General features: G+C 58.7%; 1 protein-coding gene across 7 annotated transcripts in view; it reads right to left on the bottom strand.

The window, feature by feature from the left end:
* The window catches only part of PLEKHA5 (pleckstrin homology domain containing A5), a 163,391-nt gene extending 147,959 nt beyond the window's left edge, over positions 1-15,432 (bottom strand). For all 7 annotated transcript variants that reach the window (XR_012752955.1, XM_075343452.1, XM_075343453.1 and 4 more), the window contains exons 1-3: positions 15,308-15,432; positions 15,160-15,236; positions 5,442-5,499 (exon numbers count right to left, since the gene is read on the bottom strand). Coding sequence is in view for 6 of the 7 variants with exons in the window: in XM_075343452.1 (XP_075199567.1) it covers positions 5,442-5,499; positions 15,160-15,236; positions 15,308-15,399 (227 nt within the window). In the remaining variant the exon portion in view is untranslated. The remainder of the gene's footprint in view (positions 1-5,441; positions 5,500-15,159; positions 15,237-15,307) is intronic.
* Positions 15,433-20,026: the final 4,594 nt, after the last annotated feature.

The following is a 20,026-nucleotide window of genomic DNA, read 5'->3' as shown; positions in this document are numbered from 1 at the left end:
ACCGTCAGCAAGAAAGAGGCGGCAGTGGCAGCACCGGCAAGGAAGCCACCGGTGAAAAAGGAAGCCACCTGCAGGGAGGAAGAGGAGGCAGAGGCAGCACCGGCAAGGAGGCCACCGTCAGCGAGGAAGAGGAGGCAGAGGCAGCACCGGAAAGGAAGCCACCGGTGAAAAAGGAGGCAGCGGAAGCGAGGAAGACGAGGCAGCAGCAGCACCGGCAAGGAGGCCACCGGCAGCGAGGAAGAGGAGGCAGCGGCAAGGAAGCCACCGGTGAAAAGGAGGCAGCGGCAACGAAGAAGACGAGGCAGCAGCAGCACCGGCAAGGAGGCCACCGGCAGCGAGGAAGAGGCGGCAGTGGCAAGGAAGCCACCGGTGAAAAGGAGGCAGCGGCAGCGAGGAAGACGAGGCAGCAGCAGCACCGGCAAGGAGGCCACCGGCAGCGAGGAAGAGGAGGCAGCGGCAAGGAAGCCACCGGTGAAAAGGAGGCAGCGGCAACGAAGAAGACGAGGCAGCAGCAGCACCGGCAAGGAGGCCACCGTCAGCGAGGAAGAGGCGGCAGTGGCAGCACCAGCAAGGAAGCCACCGGTGAAAAGGAAGCCACCGGCAGGGAGGAAGAGGAGGCAGAGGTAGCACCGGCAAGGAGGCCACCGTCAGCGAGGAAGAGGAGCCAGCAGCACCGGCAAGGAAGCCACAGTCACCGAGGAAGAGGAGACAGCGGCAAGGAAGCCACTGGTGAAAAGGAAGCCACCGGTGAAAAAGGAGGCCACCGTCAGCAAGAAAGAGGCGGCAGTGGCAGCATCGGCAAGGAAGCCACTGGTGAAAAGGAAGCCACCGGCAGCGAGGAAGAGGCGGCAGCAGCACTAGCAAGGAAGCCACCGGCAGCGAGGAAGAGGGGGTAGCGGCAGCACTGGCAAGGAAGCCACCGGTGAAAAGAATGCCAACGGGAGCGAGGAAGGAGGCGGCAGCAAATAAGCCACTAGTGAAAAGGAGGCGGCACTAGTGAGGAGGCGGCGGCACTGGCGAGGAGGCGGCAGTGGCAGCACCGACAAGGAAACCACCGGTGAAAAAGGAGGCCAATGGGAGCGAGGAAGAGGAGGCAGCAGCACCGGCAAGGAGGCCACCGGCAGCGTGGAAGAGGCGGCAGTGGCAGCACCAGCAAGGAAGCCACCGGCAGCGAGGAAGAGGGGGTAGCGGCAGCACTGGCAAGGAAGCCACCGGTGAAAAGAATGCCAACGGGAGCGAGGAAGGAGGCGGTAGCAAATAAGCCACTAGTGAAAAGGAGGCGGCACCAGTGAGGAGGCAGCGGCACTGGCGAGGAGGCAGCAGTGGCAGCACCGACAAGGAAACCACCGGTGAAAAAGGAGGCCAATGGGAGCGAGGAAGAGGAGGCAGCAGCACCGGCAAGGAGGCCACCGGCAGCGTGGAAGAGGCGGCAGTGGCAGCACCAGCAAGGAAGCCACCGGTGAAAAGGAAGCCACCGGCATGGAGGAAGAGGAGGCAGAGGCAGCAGCGGTAAGGAAGCCACCGGTGAAAAAGGAGGCCACCGTCAGCAAGAAAGAGGCGGCAGTGGCAGCACCGGCAAGGAAGCCACCGGTGAAAAGGAAGCCATCGGCAGGGAGGAAGAGGAGGCAGAGCCAGCACCGGCAAGGAGGAAGAGGGGGTAGCGGCAGCACTGGCAAGGAAGCCACCGGTAAGGAAGCCACCGGTGAAAAGAATGCCAACGGGAGCGAGGAAGGGGGCGGCAGCAAATAAGCCACTAGTGAAAAGGAGGCGGCACCAGTGAGGAGGCGGCGGCACTGGCGAGGAGGAGGCAGCACCGACAAGGAAACCACCGGTGAAAAAGGAGGCCAATGGGAGCGAGGAAGAGGAGGCAGCAGCACCGGCAAGGAGGCCACCGGCAGCGTGGAAGAGGCGGCAGTGGCAGCACCAGCAAGGAAGCCACCGGTGAAAAGGAAGCCACCGGCATGGAGGAAGAGGAGGCAGAGGCAGCAGCGGTAAGGAAGCCACCGGTGAAAAAGGAGGCCACCGTCAGCAAGAAAGAGGCGGCAGTGGCAGCACCGGCAAGGAAGCCACCGGTGAAAAGGAAGCCATCGGCAGGGAGGAAGAGGAGGCAGAGGCAGCACCGGCAAGGAGGAAGAGGGGGTAGCGGCAGCACTGGCAAGGAAGCCACCGGTAAGGAAGCCACCGGTGAAAAGAATGCCAACGGGAGCGAGGAAGGGGGCGGCAGCAAATAAGCCACTAGTGAAAAGGAGGCGGCACCAGTGAGGAGGCGGCGGCACTGGCGAGGAGGAGGCAGTGGCAGCACCGACAAGGAAACCACCGGTGAGAAGGAGGCCAATGGGAGCGAGAAAGAGGAGGCAGCGGCAGCACCAGCTAGGAGAAGGAATCGGCAAGGAAGTCACCGGTGAAAAGGAGGTGGTACCAGTGAGGAGGACGACACCAGCAGCAAGGAAGAGGAAGCAGAGGCAGCACCGAGGAAGAGGCGGCACCGGTAAGGAGGCGGCAGCAGCTCCACCGGCGAGGAGGAGGCCACCAGCAGTAAGGAAGAGTAGGCAGCGGCGGCATAGAGGAAGAGGCAGCACCGGCGAGGAGGAGGCGGCACCTCCAGCAAAGCAATGGGGCAATGTCACAAAGTCAGCCTTCCGGGACCTCATCCCAACCTGAAGGGAGAATGTATCACAACTTCTCTATGCTGCTCAAATCGGAGGAAACAATCAAAATCACACGCCGGGAAGGGAAAATCCGGACGGAAAAACATGGAAACACAAAGAATGAACCATAGAGGCCGATCCAAAATGTCCACAAATCCAAAAAAAAAAAAAAAAAAAAAGTCACTCCTGACATCCCATAATATAATCATTGTGTATGACCTCACATGCATACATGTGTCCTGACATCCGACACAGGGGGGCAGTCTGCTGGCGCTCCCGGGGGGCGGTGCTGCCATCTGCCGGCGCTCCCGGGGGGCGGTGCTGCCATCTGCCAGCGCTCCCGGGGGGGGGGGGGGGGGGGGGGAGGTGCCGGGCCCCTGGATGGAGGCAGCTCTGACTACTGGCAGTGAGCAGGGCACAATACAGCTGCGGCCACAGCTCCCAGTCTGAGAAGCGCTGTGCACAATGGTTTTGGCTTCCTGCGCGGTCAGTGCTTATAAATGCCCTGGATAGAGTGCGGTGTAAGCAGACAGTATAGGGGGAATATATCCCCCTATATACCCTGCTATACACAGAAGAGACGCTGACACTGCAGAGCCGCGGGATCCCGCACACATCCCAAGTGTCACGCACAGGACTCTGCTGCCTCAAATTATGAGGACAAAACGGACCTGATGATTGAGAAACGAGGAAACAGAGAACTTCACTTGTAGGCAGATTATTGCGCTCGGTCACGTATATATCCACGAATATTAATCACTGACCAGACCTGTGATAAGTAAAACAAAAAGCGAACTGCCACCAGGCGTTTATACCGGCCGATCGCTTACTGCGAACATTTGGCCTCAAGAGGCTTCAGGGATGTGGTTATAGAGCAAGAGGAGCGAAGAGATTACGTTTTATGACTTTAATACAAAACGTAGACAGAGTTTATAACAATATCCAAATAAAAAAGGTACAAAAACAATACTAAAGGGATAAAGAAAGAAAAGTACTAAATCAGTGGTCACAGCAGGATGGCTCAGATCTATTCTGAACCAATAATTTGTATTGCTTTATAGAATAAAACATGTGCCAGAGATACACAGTGCTCACGGTAACATCATAACAATACATACTCCTTCATATTGCCTCTCTCCACACTGGATAACGCTTTTCTACCCCAACCCCCAACTCACGCAGCAGGTCTCCTTCACTCACCACAGAAGTGGCTCAGATTTAAGGAGGAAAGTGCTCCTATTAAAATAGAACAATCCTACAGCGAGCTGTATCTCTCAGCACTGAACGATGATTATTCAGGATCCTCTTTCATCACTCCAATGTACCCTCCCTTGGTGATCTCAGATGGGGACTGGTCAATAGGAAGCTGCAGGGATCTCAGAGATTAAGAGATCCCAAATCTTAAACTTTTCTAAACCCTTAAAGGTCTCAGGCGGAAGATTTTAACACCATATTTCCTATCATGATTTGAGCTTTCCACAGATAAGAGACATACGATACCATACACTTTATTGATCCCGTGGGAAATTCTGGTATCAGCAGAACAACTTACATCATGACATGAATTACTTAATTGATAAGACAGTGGAGGTGACAGAAGAACATTACACATTAGATTGGGACATACACAGCGGGGACTGAAAGTAGAATAAAGCAGCCCTTCCCCTGATGATGTAACTGATGTTATTATTGGACATTCCCAGAGCAGTGACACAAATGATTCCTCTATTCTCCTTCTTACACCTCAGAAGAATTCGCCGGTTACTGAAGTCTCTTCTGTCTCATGAACAGCTCATATAATGGATGTGCGTTATTATTCAGGATCACCAGACACTGCTACCCCAGCATCAGAGACCCCACACTACTACCCCAGCATCAGACACCCCCATACTACTACCCCAGCATCAGAGACCCCACACTACAACCCCAGCATCAGAGACCCGCACACTACTACCCCAGCATCAGAGACCCGCACACTACTACCCCAGCATCAGAGACCCGCACACTACCACCCCAGCGTCAGAGACCCCACACTACTACCCCAGCATCAGAGACCCGCACACTACTACCCCAGCATCAGACACCCGCACACTACTAGCCCAGCATCAGACACCCGCACACTACTACCCCAGCATCAGACACCCGCACACTACTACCCCAGCATCAGACACCCGCACACTACTACCCCAGCATCAGACACCCCCACACTACTACCCCAGCATCAGAGACCCGCACACTACTACCCCAGCATCAGAGACCCGCACACTACTACCCCAGCATCAGAGACCCGCACACTACTACCCCAGCATCAGAGACCCGCACACTACTACCCCAGCATCAGAGACCCGCACACTACTACCCCAGCATCAGAGACCCGCACACTACTACCCCAGCATCAGAGACCCCACACTGCTACCCCACCATCAGAGACCCCACACTACTACCCCAGCATCAGAGACCCGCACACTACTACCCCAGCATCAGAGACCCGCACACTACTACCCCAGCATCAGAGACCCCACACTGCTACCCCAGCATCAGAGACCCCACACTACTACCCCAGCATCAGAGACCCCACACTACTACCCCAGCATCAGAGACCCCCACACTACTACCCCAGCACCAGAGACCCCCACACTACTACCCCAGCACCAGAGACCCCCACACTACTACTCCAGCATCAGAGACCCGCACACTACTACCCTAGCACAGACAATGCTATACATTCTTCCCCGGTTCACAATGTAAAGGAATTGAGTCTCATGTTATTATTTTAAGACAATTGGCACTTACTTGATATAGTAACGGGCGCCTTCAAACGTGAAAGCCTCCTCCCAACCGGTGGGCAAATCTGTAAGGAAAAAAAGTCATCAGACCCAATACAGCATATTCTGAGTCAGTACAGTGTCTGGGGCAGGTGGGGGGGTATAAGGCTATGTGCCCAAGCTGCGGATTTACCGCGGATTTTGCCGCGGATTTTCCGAAAATCTGCAGCAGCGGCACTTCCAAGCCATTTCAATGGCATTTTGGAAATGCTGTGTCCATGCTGCGGATTTTTCCGCTGCGGATTTGCCGCGGATTTTGATCCGGAAAAATCTGCAGCATGTCAATTGTTTGTTGCAGATTTGGTGCGGATTTTGGGTATAGAATGGGGGGGAAAAAAAAAACGCATCAAAATCCGCGGCAAATCCGCGAGTGCGGATTTGCCGCGAAAGTCGCGGATTTTCATGCAGAAAAATCCGCAGGTACATTCTACCGTGGACACATAGCCTAATGTTATGGGTGAGGGTACAGTCAGTGCACAATGCTGTATATTCTGTATCAGTACAGTGTCCGGGGCAGGCTGGGGGGGGTGCGATGTGATGGGTGAGGGTACTATCAGTATGCCCGAGGCAGGCTGGGGGGGTGCGATGTGATGGGTGAGGGTACAGTCAGTATGTCCGGGGCAGGCTGGGGGGGTGCGATGTGATGGGTGAGGGTGCAGTCAGAATGTCCGGGGCAGGCTGGGGGGGTGCGATGTGATGGTTGAGGGTACAGTCAGTATGTCCGGGGCAGGCTGGGGGGGTGCGATGTGATGGTTGAGGGTACAGTCAGTATGTCCGGGGCAGGCTGGGGGGGTGCAATGTGATGGTTGAGGGTACAGTCAGTATGTCCGGGGCAGGCTGGGGGGGTGCGATGTGATGGGTGAGGGTACAGTCAGTATGCCCGAGGCAGGCTGGGGGGGTGCGATGTGATGGGTGAGAGTGCAGTCAGTATGTCCGGGGCAGGCTGGGGGGGTGCGATGTGATGGTTGAGGGTACAGTCAGTATGTCCGGGGCAGGCTGGGGGGGTGCGATGTGATGGATGAGGGTACCGTCAGTATGTCCGGGGCAGGCTAGGGGGGTGCGATGTGATGGGTGAGGATACAGTCAGTATGTCCGGGGCAGGCTGGGGGGGTGCGATGTGATGGTTGAGGGTACAGTCAGTATGTCCGGGGCAGGCTGGGGGGGTGCGATGTGATGGTTGAGGGTACAGTCAGTATGTCCGGGGCAGGCTGGGGGGGGTGCGATGTGATGGGTGAGGGTACTATCAGTATGCCCGAGGCAGGCTGGGGGGGTGCGATGTGATGGGTGAGGGTACAGTCAGTGTGTCCGGGGCAGGCTGGGGGGGTGCGATGTGATGGGTGAGGATACAGTCAGTATGTCCGGGGCAGGCTGGGGGGGTGCGATGTGATGGTTGAGGGTACAGTCAGTATGTCCGGGGCAGGCTGGGGGGGTGCGATGTGATGGTTGAGGGTACAGTCAGTATGTCCGGGGCAGGCTGGGGGGGTGCGATGTGATGGTTGAGGGTACAGTCAGTATGTCCGGGGCAGGCTGGGGGGGTGCGATGTGATGGTTGAGGGTACAGTCAGTATGTCCGGGGCAGGCTGGGGGGGTGCGATGTGATGGATGAGGGTACAGTCAGTGTGTCCGGGGCAGGCTGGGGGGGTGCGATGTGATGGGTGAGGATACAGTCAGTATGTCCGGGGCAGGCTGGGGGGGTGCGATGTGATGGATGAGGGTACAGTCAGTATGTCCGGGGCAGGCTGGGGGGGTGCGATGTGATGGTTGAGGGTACAGTCAGTATGTCCGGGGCAGGCTGGGGGGGTGCGATGTGATGGTTGAGGGTACAGTCAGTATGTCTGGGGCAGGCTGGGGGGGGTGCGATGTGATGGGTGAGGATACAGTCAGTATGTCCGGGGCAGGCTGGGGGGGTGCGATGTGATGGGTGAGGGTACAATCAGTATGTCCGGGGCAGGCTGTGGGGGTGCGATGTGATGGTTGAGGGTACAGTCAGTATGTCCGGGGCAGGCTGGGGGGGTGCGATGTGATGGGTGAGGATACAGTCATAGGCGAGGATACAGTCAGTATGTCCGGGGCAGGCTGGGGGTGCGATGTGATGGGTGAGGGTACAGTCAGTATGTCCGGGGCAGGCTGGGGGTGCGATGTGATGGGTGAGGATACAGTCAGTATGTCCAGGGCAGGCTGGGGGGGTGCGATGTGATGGGTGAGGGTACAGTCAGTGTGTCCGGGGCAGGCTGGGGGGGTGCGATGTTATGGGTGAGGGTACAGTCAGTCCCTCGGTATGTCCGGGGCAGGCTGGGGGAGTACGATGTGATGGGTGAGGGTACAGTCAGTATGTCCGGGGCAGGCTGGGGGGGTGCGATGTGATGGGTGAGGGTACTATCAGTCCCTCAGTATGTCCGGGCAGGTCACCCCTCGCAGTTGTACGGCACAGATCTGCTGCTTGCACTGGCAGCTCTGCGTTATTTACATGAGGAGGCGAGCGCCATCTGTCCCCCAACAATCAGCCTCCACATCGCTGCGCGGCGCGGACTGGGGGCCAATGTTTCCAGCAGACGGTGCCAGTCTACACAGACGCTCGTCCCCGCACCACAGCAGACTGAGCAATGAGACAGGCACAAATCCAGGCCGTCACCTCCGAACTCCACGAGCCAGCGGCATGTCTGCTGCAGAGCATCCCTGCAGAACATCGCAGCCCAACAGAAAGCTCTGCACCCTATAAATATTTACATAGGACTGTGTGTGGCGAGGGCACTGGGGCCGCCGTACCTCACCGCAACCGCACACCACAACCACAGCCGCACCAGAGCAACCAATAACATCGCAGCATCTACAACCGGGGAAGTAAAAGCTCCAACCTGATTGGCTGTTACCACTGCACACACCAAAAGGCAACGGCAGCCGAAAGCAAAGAGTAATACACTCCGAGCGCCCCCTACCTCTACCCAGCGGAGCGCCCCCTACAGTCCTCCTACCTCTACCCAGCAGAGCGCCCCCTACAGTCCTCCTACCTCTACCCAGCAGAGCGCCCCCCTACCTCTACCCAACAGAGCGCCCCCCCTACAGGCCTCCTACCTCTACCCAACAGAGCGCCCCCCCCCTACAGTCCTCCTACTTCTACCCAGCAGAGCGCCCCCCCTACCTCTACACAGCGGAGCGCCCCCCCTACAGTCCTCCTACCTCTACCCAGCGGAGCGCCCCCTACCTCTACCCAGCGGAGCGCCCCCTACAGTCCTCCTACCTCTACCCAGCGGAGCGCCCCCCTACCTCTACACAGCGGAGCGCCCCCCCTACAGTCCTCCTACCTCTACCCAGCGGAGCGCCCCCTACCTCTACCCAGCGGAGCGCCCCCTACAGTCCTCCTACCTCTACCCAGCGGAGCGCCCCCCTACCTCTACCCAGCAGAGCGCCCCCTACAGTCCTCCTACCTCTACCCAGCAGAGCGCCCCCCCTACAGTCCTCCTACCTCTACCCAGCGGAGCGCCCCCTACCTCTACCCAGCGGAGCGCCCCCTACCTCTACCCAGCGGAGCGCCCCCTACCTCTACCCAGCGGAGCGCCCCCTACCTCTACCCAGCGGAGCGCCCCCTACCTCTACCCAGCGGAGCGCCCCCTACCTCTACCCAGCGGAGCGCCCCCTACCTCTACCCAGCGGAGCGCCCCCTACAGTCCTCCTACCTCTACCCAGCGGAGCGCCCCCCTACCTCTACCCAACAGAGCGCCCCCCCCTACAGGCCTCCTACCTCTACCCAGCGGAGCGCCCCCTACCTCTACCCAGCGGAGCGCCCCCTACAGTCCTCCTACCTCTACCCAGCGGAGCGCCCCCTACCTCTACCCAGCGGAGCGCCCCCCTACCTCTACCCAGCGGAGCGCCGCCCACCCTACCTCTACCCAGCAGAGGGCCCCCCCCCCCCTACAGTCCTCCTACCTCTACCCAACAGAGCGCCCCCCCTACAGTCCTCCTACCTCTACCCAACAGAGCGCCCCCCCTACAGTCCTCCTACCCCTACCCAGCAGAGCGCCCCCTAAAGTCCTCCTACCTCTACCCAGCAGAGCTCCCCCTACAGTCCTCCTACCTCTACCCAGCAGAGCGCCCCCTACAGTCCTCCTACCTCTACCCAGCAAAGCGCCCCCCTACCTCTACCCCACAGAGCGCCCCCCCTACAGGCCTCCTACCTCTACCCAGCAGAGCGCCCCCCCCCCCTACAGTCCTCCTACCTCTACCCAACAGAGCGCCCCCCACGTACAGTCCTCCTACCTCTACCCAGCGGAGCGCCCCCCTACCTCTACACAGCGGAGCGCCCACCCCTACAGTCCTCCTACCTCTACCCAGCGGAGCGCCCCTCCCTACAGACCAGGATTTTGGTCCACTCTTCCTCCAGTCTCTCCACAGGACATCACTAGCCTCTCACACTGCTCTGGGGGGATTTTGGCCCACTCTTCTTCCAGTCTCTTCCACAGGACATCACTAGTCCCTCACACTGCTCTGGGGGGGATTTTGGCCCACTCTTCTTCCAGTCTCTTCCACAGGACATCACTAGTCCCTCACACTGCTCTGGGGGGGATTTTGGCCCACTCTTCTTCCAGTCTCTTCCACAGGACATCACTAGTCCCTCACACTGCTCTGGGGGGATTTTGGCCCACTCTTCTTCCAGTCTCTTCCACAGGACATCACTAGCCTCTCACACTGCTCTGGGGGGATTTTGGCCCACTCTTCTTCCAGTCTCTCCACAGGACACATCACTAGTCCCTCACACTGCTCTGGGGGGATTTTGGCCCACTCTTCTTCCAGTCTCTTCCACAGGACAGCACTAGTCTCTCACACTGCTCTGGGGGGATTTTGGCCCACTCTTCTTCCAGTCTCTTCCACAGTTCATCACTAGTCCCTCACACTGCTCTGGGGGGATTTTGGCCCACTCTTCTTCCAGTCTCCTCCACAGGACATCACTGGTCTCTCACACTGCTCTGGGGGGATTTTAGTCCACTCTTCTTCCAGTCTCTTCCACAGGACATCACTGGTCTCTCACACTGCTCTGGGGGGATTTTAGTCCACTCTTCTTCCAGTCTCTTCCACAGGACATCACTAGTCTCTCACACTGCTCTGGGGGGATTTTGGCCCACTCTTCTTCCAGTCTCTCCACAGGACATCACTAGTCTCTCACACTGCTCTGGGGGGATTTTGGTCCACTCTTCTTCCAGTCTCTTCCACAGGACATCACTAGTCTCTCACACTGCTCTGGGGGGATTTTGGCCCACTCTTCTTCCAGTCTCCTCCACAGGACATCACTAGTCTCTCACACTGCTCTGGGGGGATTTTAGTCCACTCTTCTTCCAGTCTCTTCCATAGGACATCACTAGTCTCTCACACTGCTCTGGGGGGATTTTGGCCCACTCTTCTTCCAGTCTCTTCCACAGGACATCACTAGTCTCTCACACTGCTCTGGGGGGATTTTGGCCCACTCTTCTTCCAGTCTCTTCCACAGGACATCACTAGTCTCTCACACTGATCTGGGGGGATTTTGGTCCACTCTTCTTCCAGTCTCTCTACAGGACATCACTAGTCTCTCACACTGCTCTGGGGGGATTTTGGCCCACTCTTCTTCCAGTCTCTTCCACAGGACATCACTAGTCTCTCACACTGCTCTGGGGGGATTTTGGCCCACTCTTCTTCCAGTCTCTTCCACAGGACATCACTAGTCTCTCACACTGATCTGGGGGGATTTTGGTCCACTCTTCTTCCAGTCTCTTCCACAGGACATCACTAGTCTCTCACACTGCTCTGGGGGGATTTTGGCCCACTCTTCTTCCAGTCTCTTCCACAGGACATCACTAGTCTCTCACACTGCTCTGGGGGGATTTTGGTCCACTCTTCTTCCAGTCTCTTCCACAGGACATCACTAGTCTCTCACACTGCTCTGGGGGGATTTTGGTCCACTCTTCTTCCAGTCTCTCCACAGGACATCACTAGTCTCTCACACTGCTCTGGGGGGATTTTGGCCCACTCTTCTTCCAGTCTCTTCCACAGGACATCACTAGTCTCTCACACTGATCTGGGGGGATTTTGGTCCACTCTTCTTCCAGTCTCTTCCACAGGACATCACTAGTCGCTCGCACTGCTCTGGGGGGATTTTGGTCCACTCTTCTTCCAGTCTCTTCCACAGGACATCACTAGTCTCTCACACTGCTCTGGGGGGATTTTGGTCCACTCTTCTTCCAGTCTCTTCCACAGGACATCACTAGTCTCTCACTGCTCTGGAGGGATTTTGGCCCACTCTTCTTCTGGATACCGGGGGGGGCACACACATACCGCCGTATACAGGTCAGAAGGACGCACACCATAATAGAGTGAGATACACACACACACACACAGCTGTATGCAGTGGTTGCGTAAAGTATTCAGACCCTTTCAAATTTTTCACTCTGTTTCATTGCAGCCATTTGGTAAATTCTCATTACTGTGCACTCTGCACCCCCTCCCCCATCTTGACAGAAAAAAACAAATAGACATTTTTGCAATTATACATAGACATACACAGCTGTATAGAGGGGGCTGGACACAGCTGTATACAAGGGGCGGAACACAGCTGTATACAAAAGGACACAGCTGCATACAGGGACACACCACATACAGACACAGCTGTATACAGGGGGGAGGGGGGCACACATTACATATACACAGCTGTATACGGGGGGCACAGACATTACATATACACAGCTGTATACGGGGGGCGCACACATTACATATACACAGCTGTATACAGGGGGGGCACACATTACATATACACAGCTGTATACAGGGGGGGCACACACATTACATATACACAGCTGTATACAGGAGGGGACACACATTACATATACACAGCTGTATACGGGGGGCACAGACATTACATATACACAGCTGTATACGGGGGGCGCACACATTACATATACACAGCTGTATACAGGGGGGGCGCACACATTACATATACACAGCTGTATACAGGGGGGGCACACACATTACATATACACAGCTGTATAGGGGGGCACAGACATTACATATACACAGCTGTATACGGGGGGCACAGACATTACATATACACAGCTGTATACGGGGGGCACACACATTACATATACACAGCTGAATACGGGGGGCACACACATTACATATACACAGCTGTATACAGGGGGGGCACACACATTACATATACACAGCTGTATACAGGGGGAGGGGGGCGCACACATTACATATACACAGCTGTATACAGGGGGGGCACACACATTACATATACACAGCTGTATACAGGGGGAGGGGAGCACACACATTACATATACACAGCTGTATACGGGGGGCGCACACATTACATATACACAGCTGTATACGGGGGGCACACACATTACATATACACAGCTGTATACAGGGCGCACACATTACATATACACAGCTGTATACAGGGGGGGCACACACATTACATATACACAGCTGTATACAGGGGGCACACACATTACATATACACAGCTGTATACAGGGGGGCGCACACATTACATATACACAGCTGTATACAGGGGGGGCGCACACATTACATATACACAGCTGTATACAGGGGGGCGCACACATTACATATACACAGCTGTATACAGGGGGGCGCACACATTACATATACACAGCTGTATACAGGGGGAGGGGGGCGCACACATTACATATACACAGCTGTATACAGGGGGAGGGGGGGCACACATTACATATACACAGCTGTATACAGGGGGCACACACATTACATATACACAGCTGTATACGGGGGGGACACACATTACATATACACAGCTGTATACAGGGGGGGCACAGACATTACATATACACAGCTGTATACGGGGGCACACACATTACATATACACAGCTGTATACAGGGGGGCACACACATTACATATACACAGCTGTATACAGGGGGGCACACATTACATATACACAGCTGTATACAGGGCGCACACATTACATATACACAGCTGTATACAGGGGGGGCACACACATTACATATACACAGCTGTATACAGGGGGGGCACACATTACATATACACAGCTGTATACAGGGGGAGGGGGGCGCACACATTACATATACACAGCTGTATACAGGGGGAGGGGGGCGCACACATTACATATACACAGCTGTATACAGGGGGGGAGGGGGGCACACACATTACATATACACAGCTGTATACAGGGGGAGGGGGGGCGCACACATTACATATACACAGCTGTATACAGGGGGGGGCACACACATTACATATACACAGCTGTATACAGGGGGGGCACACACATTACATATACACAGCTGTATACAGGGGGGGCACACACATTATATATACAGCTGTATACAGGGGGGGCACACACATTACATATACACAGCTGTATACAGGGCGCACACATTACATATACACAGCTGTATACAGGGGGGGCACACACATTACATATACACAGCTGTATACGGGGGGGGCACACACATTACATATACACAGCTGTATACGGGGGGGGCACACACATTACATATACACAGCTGTATACAGGGGGAGGGGGGCACACACATTACATATACACAGCTGTATACAGGGGGCACACACATTACATATACACAGCTGTATACGGGGGGCACACACATTACATATACACAGCTGTATACAGGGGGAGGGGGGCACACACATTACATATACACAGCTGTATACGGGGGGCACACACATTACATATACACAGCTGTATACAGGGGGGGCACAGACATTACATATACACAGCTGTATACGGGGGGCACACACATTACATATACACAGCTGTATACGGGGGGCACACACATTACATATACACAGCTGTATACAGGGGGCACACACATTACATATACACAGCTGTATACAGGGGGCGCACACATTACATATACACAGCTGTATACGGGGGGCACACACATTACATATACACAGCTGTATACAGGGGGGGCACAGACATTACATATACACAGCTGTATACGGGGGCACACACATTACATATACACAGCTGTATACAGGGGGGGGCACAGACATTACATATACACAGCTGTATACAGGGCACACACATTACATATACACAGCTGTATACAGGGGGGGCGCACACATTACATATACACAGCTGTATACAGGGGGGGCGCACACATTACATATACACAGCTGTATACAGGGGGGGCGCACACATTACATATACACAGCTGTATACAGGGGGGGCACACACATTACATATACACAGCTGTATACAGGGGGCACACACATTACATATACACAGCTGTATACAGGGGGGGCACACACATTACATATACACAGCTGTATACAGGGGGGGCACACACATTACATATACACAGCTGTATACAGGGGGGGCACACACATTACATATACACAGCTGTATACAGGGGGGGCACACACATTACATATACACAGCTGTATACAGGGGGGGCACACACATTACATATACACAGCTGTATACAGGGGGGGCACACACATTACATATACACAGCTGTATACAGGGGGGGCACACATTACATATACACAGCTGTATACGGGGGGGGCACACATTACATATACACAGCTGTATACGGGGGGCACACACATTACATATACACAGCTGTATAGGGGGGCACACACATTACATATACACAGCTGTATAGGGGGCGCACACATGCACGCGCGCTCGGCCGCACTCACCCGCGCTCCTCCGGTGGCCGCTCAGCACGGTCTCCCCGGTCGCCGGGTGCAGCCAGCTCGTGCTCTGCGCTTCCTCACTGTGGGGAGAGCAGACACATGAGTGTGAGGCGCCGGTGACCGCGCCGCCCTCCCCCGGGACCCCGCTTACTTGATGAAGAAGACCCTGCCGCCCGCGGAGATCCCGTAGCCCCACGCCCAGGGCAGGGAGCTGACCCACTCCAGGCTCGGATCCGCCGCCATGTCTGTCACGGAGCGGGGACGCGCACTGCCTGCTGGGACTGAACGCGCTGCGCGCTCCCGCTCACTGGCAGTAGCCAGCCTATCACAGAGCGCTGCTACATAGCTGGCCTTAAAGCCACGCCCCCCAGAAAGATCGTCCGCCTTCCCGCTAATTCTGAGGTGACAGATTCGTGAGAGGATGCGGGGGCTGCGTGACCGCGCTATCACCCCCAAACCGGGACCCTGACCGCGTTATCACCCCCAAACCGGGACCCTGACCGCGCTATCACCCCCAAACCGGGACCCTGACCGCGCTATCACCCCCAAACCGGGACCCTGACCGCCCTACACCCCCAAACCGGGACCCTGACCGCGCTATGACCCCCAAACCGGGACCCTGACCGCCCTACACCCCCAAACCGGGACCCTGACCGCGCTATCACCCCCAAACCGGGACCCTGACCGCCCTACACCCCCAAACCGGGACCCTGACCGCGCTATCACCCCCAGACCGGGACCCTGACCGCCCTACACCCCCAAACCGGGACCCTGACCGCCCTACACCCCCAAACCGGGACCCTGACCGCGCTATCACCCCCAAACCGGGACCCTGACCGCGCTATCACCCCCAAACCGGGACCCTGACCGCGCTATCACCCCCAAACCGGGACCCTGACCGCCCTACACCCCCAAACCGGGACCCTGACCGCGCTGTCACCCCCAAACCGGGACCCTGACCGCGCTATCACCCCCAAACCGGGACCCTGACCGCCCTACACCCCCAAACCGGGACCCTGACCGCCCTACACCCCCAAACCGGGACCCTGACCGCGCTATGACCCCCAAACCGGGACCCTGACCGCCCTACACCCCCAAACCGGGACCCTGACCGCGCTATCACCCCCAAACCGGGACCCTGACCGCGCTATCACCCCCAAACCGGGACCCTGACCGCGCTATCACCCCCAAACCGGGACCCTGACCGCGCTATCACCCCCAAACCGGGACCCTGACCGCCCTACACCCCCAAACCGGGACCCTGACCGCGCTATCACCCCCAAACCGGGACCCTGACCGCGCTATCACCCCCAAACCGGGACCCTGACCGCGCTATCACCCCCAAACCGGGACCCTGACCGCCCTACACCCCCAAACCGGGACCCTGACCGCGCTATGACCCCCAAACCGGAACCCTGACCGCGCTATCACCCCCAAACCGGGACCCTGACCGCGCTATCACCCCCAAACCGGGACCCTGACCGCGCTATCACCCCCAAACCGGGACCCTGACCGCGCTATCACCCCCAAACCGGGACCCTGACCGCCCTACACCCCCAAACCGGGACCCTGACCGCGCTATGACCCCCAAACCGGGACCCTGACCGCGCTATGACCCCCAAACCGGGACCCTGACCGCGCTATGACCCCCAAACCGGGACCCTGACCGCGCTATGACCCCCAAACCGGGACCCTGACCGCGCTATGACCCCCAAACCGGGACCCTGACCGCGCTATGACCCCCAAACCGGGACCCTGACCGCGCTATGACCCCCAAACCGGGACCCTGACCGCGCTATGACCCCCAAACCGGGACCCTGACCGCCCTACACCCCCAAACCGGGACCCTGACCGCGCTATCACCCCCAAACCGGGACCCTGACCGCTCTATCACCCCCAAACCGGGACCCTGACCGCGCTATGACCCCCAAACCGGGACCCTGACCGTGCTATGACCCCCAAACCGGGACCCTGACCGCGCTATGACCCCCAAACCGGGACCCTGACCGCGCTATCACCCCCAAACCGGGACCCTGACCGCGCTATCACCCCCAAACCGGGACCCTGACCGCGCTATCACCCCCAAACCGGGACCCTGACCACCCTACACCCCCAAACTGGGACCCTGACCGCGCTATCACCCCCAAACCGGGACCCTGACCGCGCTATCACCCCCAAACCGGGACCCTGACGGCCCTACACCCCCAAACCGGGACCCTGACCGCCCTACACCCCCAAACCGGGACCCTGACCGGGCTATCACCCCCAAACCGGGACCCTGACCGCGCTATCACCCCCAAACCGGGACCCTGACCGCCCTACACCCCCAAACCGGGACCCTGACCGCGCTATCACCCCCAGACCGGGACCCTGACCGCGCTATCACCCCCAAACCGGGACCCTGACCGCCCTACACCCCCAAACCTGGACCCTGACCGCGCTATCACCCCCAGACCGGGACCCTGACCGCCCTACACCCCCAAACCGGGACCCTGACCGGGCTATCACCCCCAAACCGGGACCCTGACCGCCCTACACCCCCAAACCGGGACCCTGACCGCCCTACACCCCCAAACCGGGACCCTGACCGCCCTACACCCCCAAACCGGGACCCTGACCGCCCTACACCCCCAAACCGGGACCCTGACCGCGCTATCACCCCCAAACCGGGACCCTGACCGCCCTACACCCCCAAACCGGGACCCTGACCGCGCTATCACCCCCAAACCGGGACCCTGACCGCGCTATCACCCCCAAACCGGGACCCTGACCGCGCTATCACCCCCAAACCGGGACCCTGACCGCGCTATCACCCCCAAACCGGGACCCTGACCGCGCTATCACCCCCAAACCGGGACCCTGACCGCGCTATCACCCCCAAACCGTTACCCTGACCGCCCTACACCCCCAAACCGGGACCCTGACCGCGCTATCACCCCCAAACCGGGACCCTGACCGCCCTACACCCCCAAACCGGGACCCTGACCGCGCTATCACCCCCAAACCGGGACCCTGACCGCGCTATCACCCCCAAACCGGGACCCTGACCGCCCTACACCCCCAAACCGGGACCCTGACCGCGCTATCACCCCCAAACCGGGACCCTGACCGCGCTATCACCCCCAAACCGGGACCCTGACCGCGCTATCACCCCCAAACCGGGACCCTGACCGCGCTATCACCCCCAAACCGGGACCCTGACCGCGCTATCACCCCCAAACCGGGACCCTGACCGGGCTATCACCCCCAGACCGGGACCCTGACCGCGCTATCACCCCCAAACCGGGACCCTGACCGCGCTATCACCCCCAAACCGGGACCCTGACCGCGCTATCACCCCCAAACCGGGACCCTGACCGCGCTATCACCCCCAAACCGGGACCCTGACCGCGCTATCACCCCCAAACCGTTACCCTGACCGCCCTACACCCCCAAACCGGGACCCTGACCGCGCTATCACCCCCAAACCGGGACCCTGACCGCCCTACACCCCCAAACCGGGACCCTGACCGCGCTATCACCCCCAAACCGGGACCCTGACCGCCCTACACCCCCAAACCGGGACCCTGACCGCCCTACACCCCCAAACCGGGACCCTGACCGCGCTATCACCCCCAAACCGGGACCCTGACCGCGCTATCACCCCCAAACCGGGACCCTGACCGCGCTATCACCCCCAAACCGGGACCCTGACCGCGCTATCACCCCCAAACCGGGACCCTGACCGCGCTATCACCCCCAGACCGGGACCCTGACCGCCCTACACCCCCAAACCGGGACCCTGACCGCGCTATCACCCCCAAACCGGGACCCTGACCGCGCTATCACCCCCAAACCGGAACCCTGACCGCACTACACCCCCAAACCGGGACCCTGACCGCGCTATCACCCCCAGACCGGGACCCTGACCGCGCTATCACCCCCAGTCCGGGACCCTGACCGCGCTATCACCCCCAGACCGGGACCCTGACCGCGCTATCACCCCCAAACCGGGACCCTGACCGCGCTATCACCCCCAAACCGGGACCCTGACCGCGCTATCACCCCCAAACCGGGACCCTGACCGCGCTATCACCCCCAAACCGGGACCCTGACCGCGCTATCACCCCCAAACCGGGACCCTGACCGCGCTATCACCCCCAAACCGGGACCCTGACCGCGCTATCACCCCCAAACCGGGACCCTGACCGCGCTATCACCCCCAAACCGGGACCCTGACCGCGCTATCACCCCCAAACCGGGACCCTGACCGCGCTATCACCCCCAAACCGGGACCCTGACCGCGCTATCACCCCCAAACCGGAACCCTGACCGCCCTACACCCCCAAACCGGGACCCTGACCGCGCTATCACCCCCAAACCGGGACCCTGACCGCGCTATCACCCCCAAACCGGGACCCTGACCGCCCTACACCCCCAAACCTGGACCCTGACCGCGCTATCACCCCCAGACCGGGACCCTGACCGCCCTACACCCCCAAACCGGGACCCTGACCGGGCTATCACCCCCAAACCGGGACCCTGACCGCGCTATCACCCCCAAACCGGGACCCTGACCGCCCTACACCCCCAAACCGGGACCCTGACCGCCCTACACCCCCAAACCGGGACCCTGACCGCCCTACACCCCCAAACCGGGACCCTGACCGCGCTATCACCCCCAAACCGGGACCCTGACCGCGCTATCACCCCCAAACCGGGACCCTGACCGCCCTACACCCCCAAACCGGGACCCTGACCGCGCTATCACCCCCAAACCGGGACCCTGACCGCGCTATCACCCCCAAACCGGGACCCTGACCGCGCTATCACCCCCAAACGGGGACCCTGACCGCGCTATCACCCCCAAACCGGGACCCTGACCGCGCTA

Source organism: Anomaloglossus baeobatrachus, chromosome 4 (assembly GCF_048569485.1).
Source record: "Anomaloglossus baeobatrachus isolate aAnoBae1 chromosome 4, aAnoBae1.hap1, whole genome shotgun sequence".
Taxonomy (NCBI): Eukaryota; Metazoa; Chordata; class Amphibia; order Anura; family Aromobatidae; genus Anomaloglossus; species Anomaloglossus baeobatrachus.
This window is presented reverse-complemented; position numbering and strand designations above follow the sequence as displayed.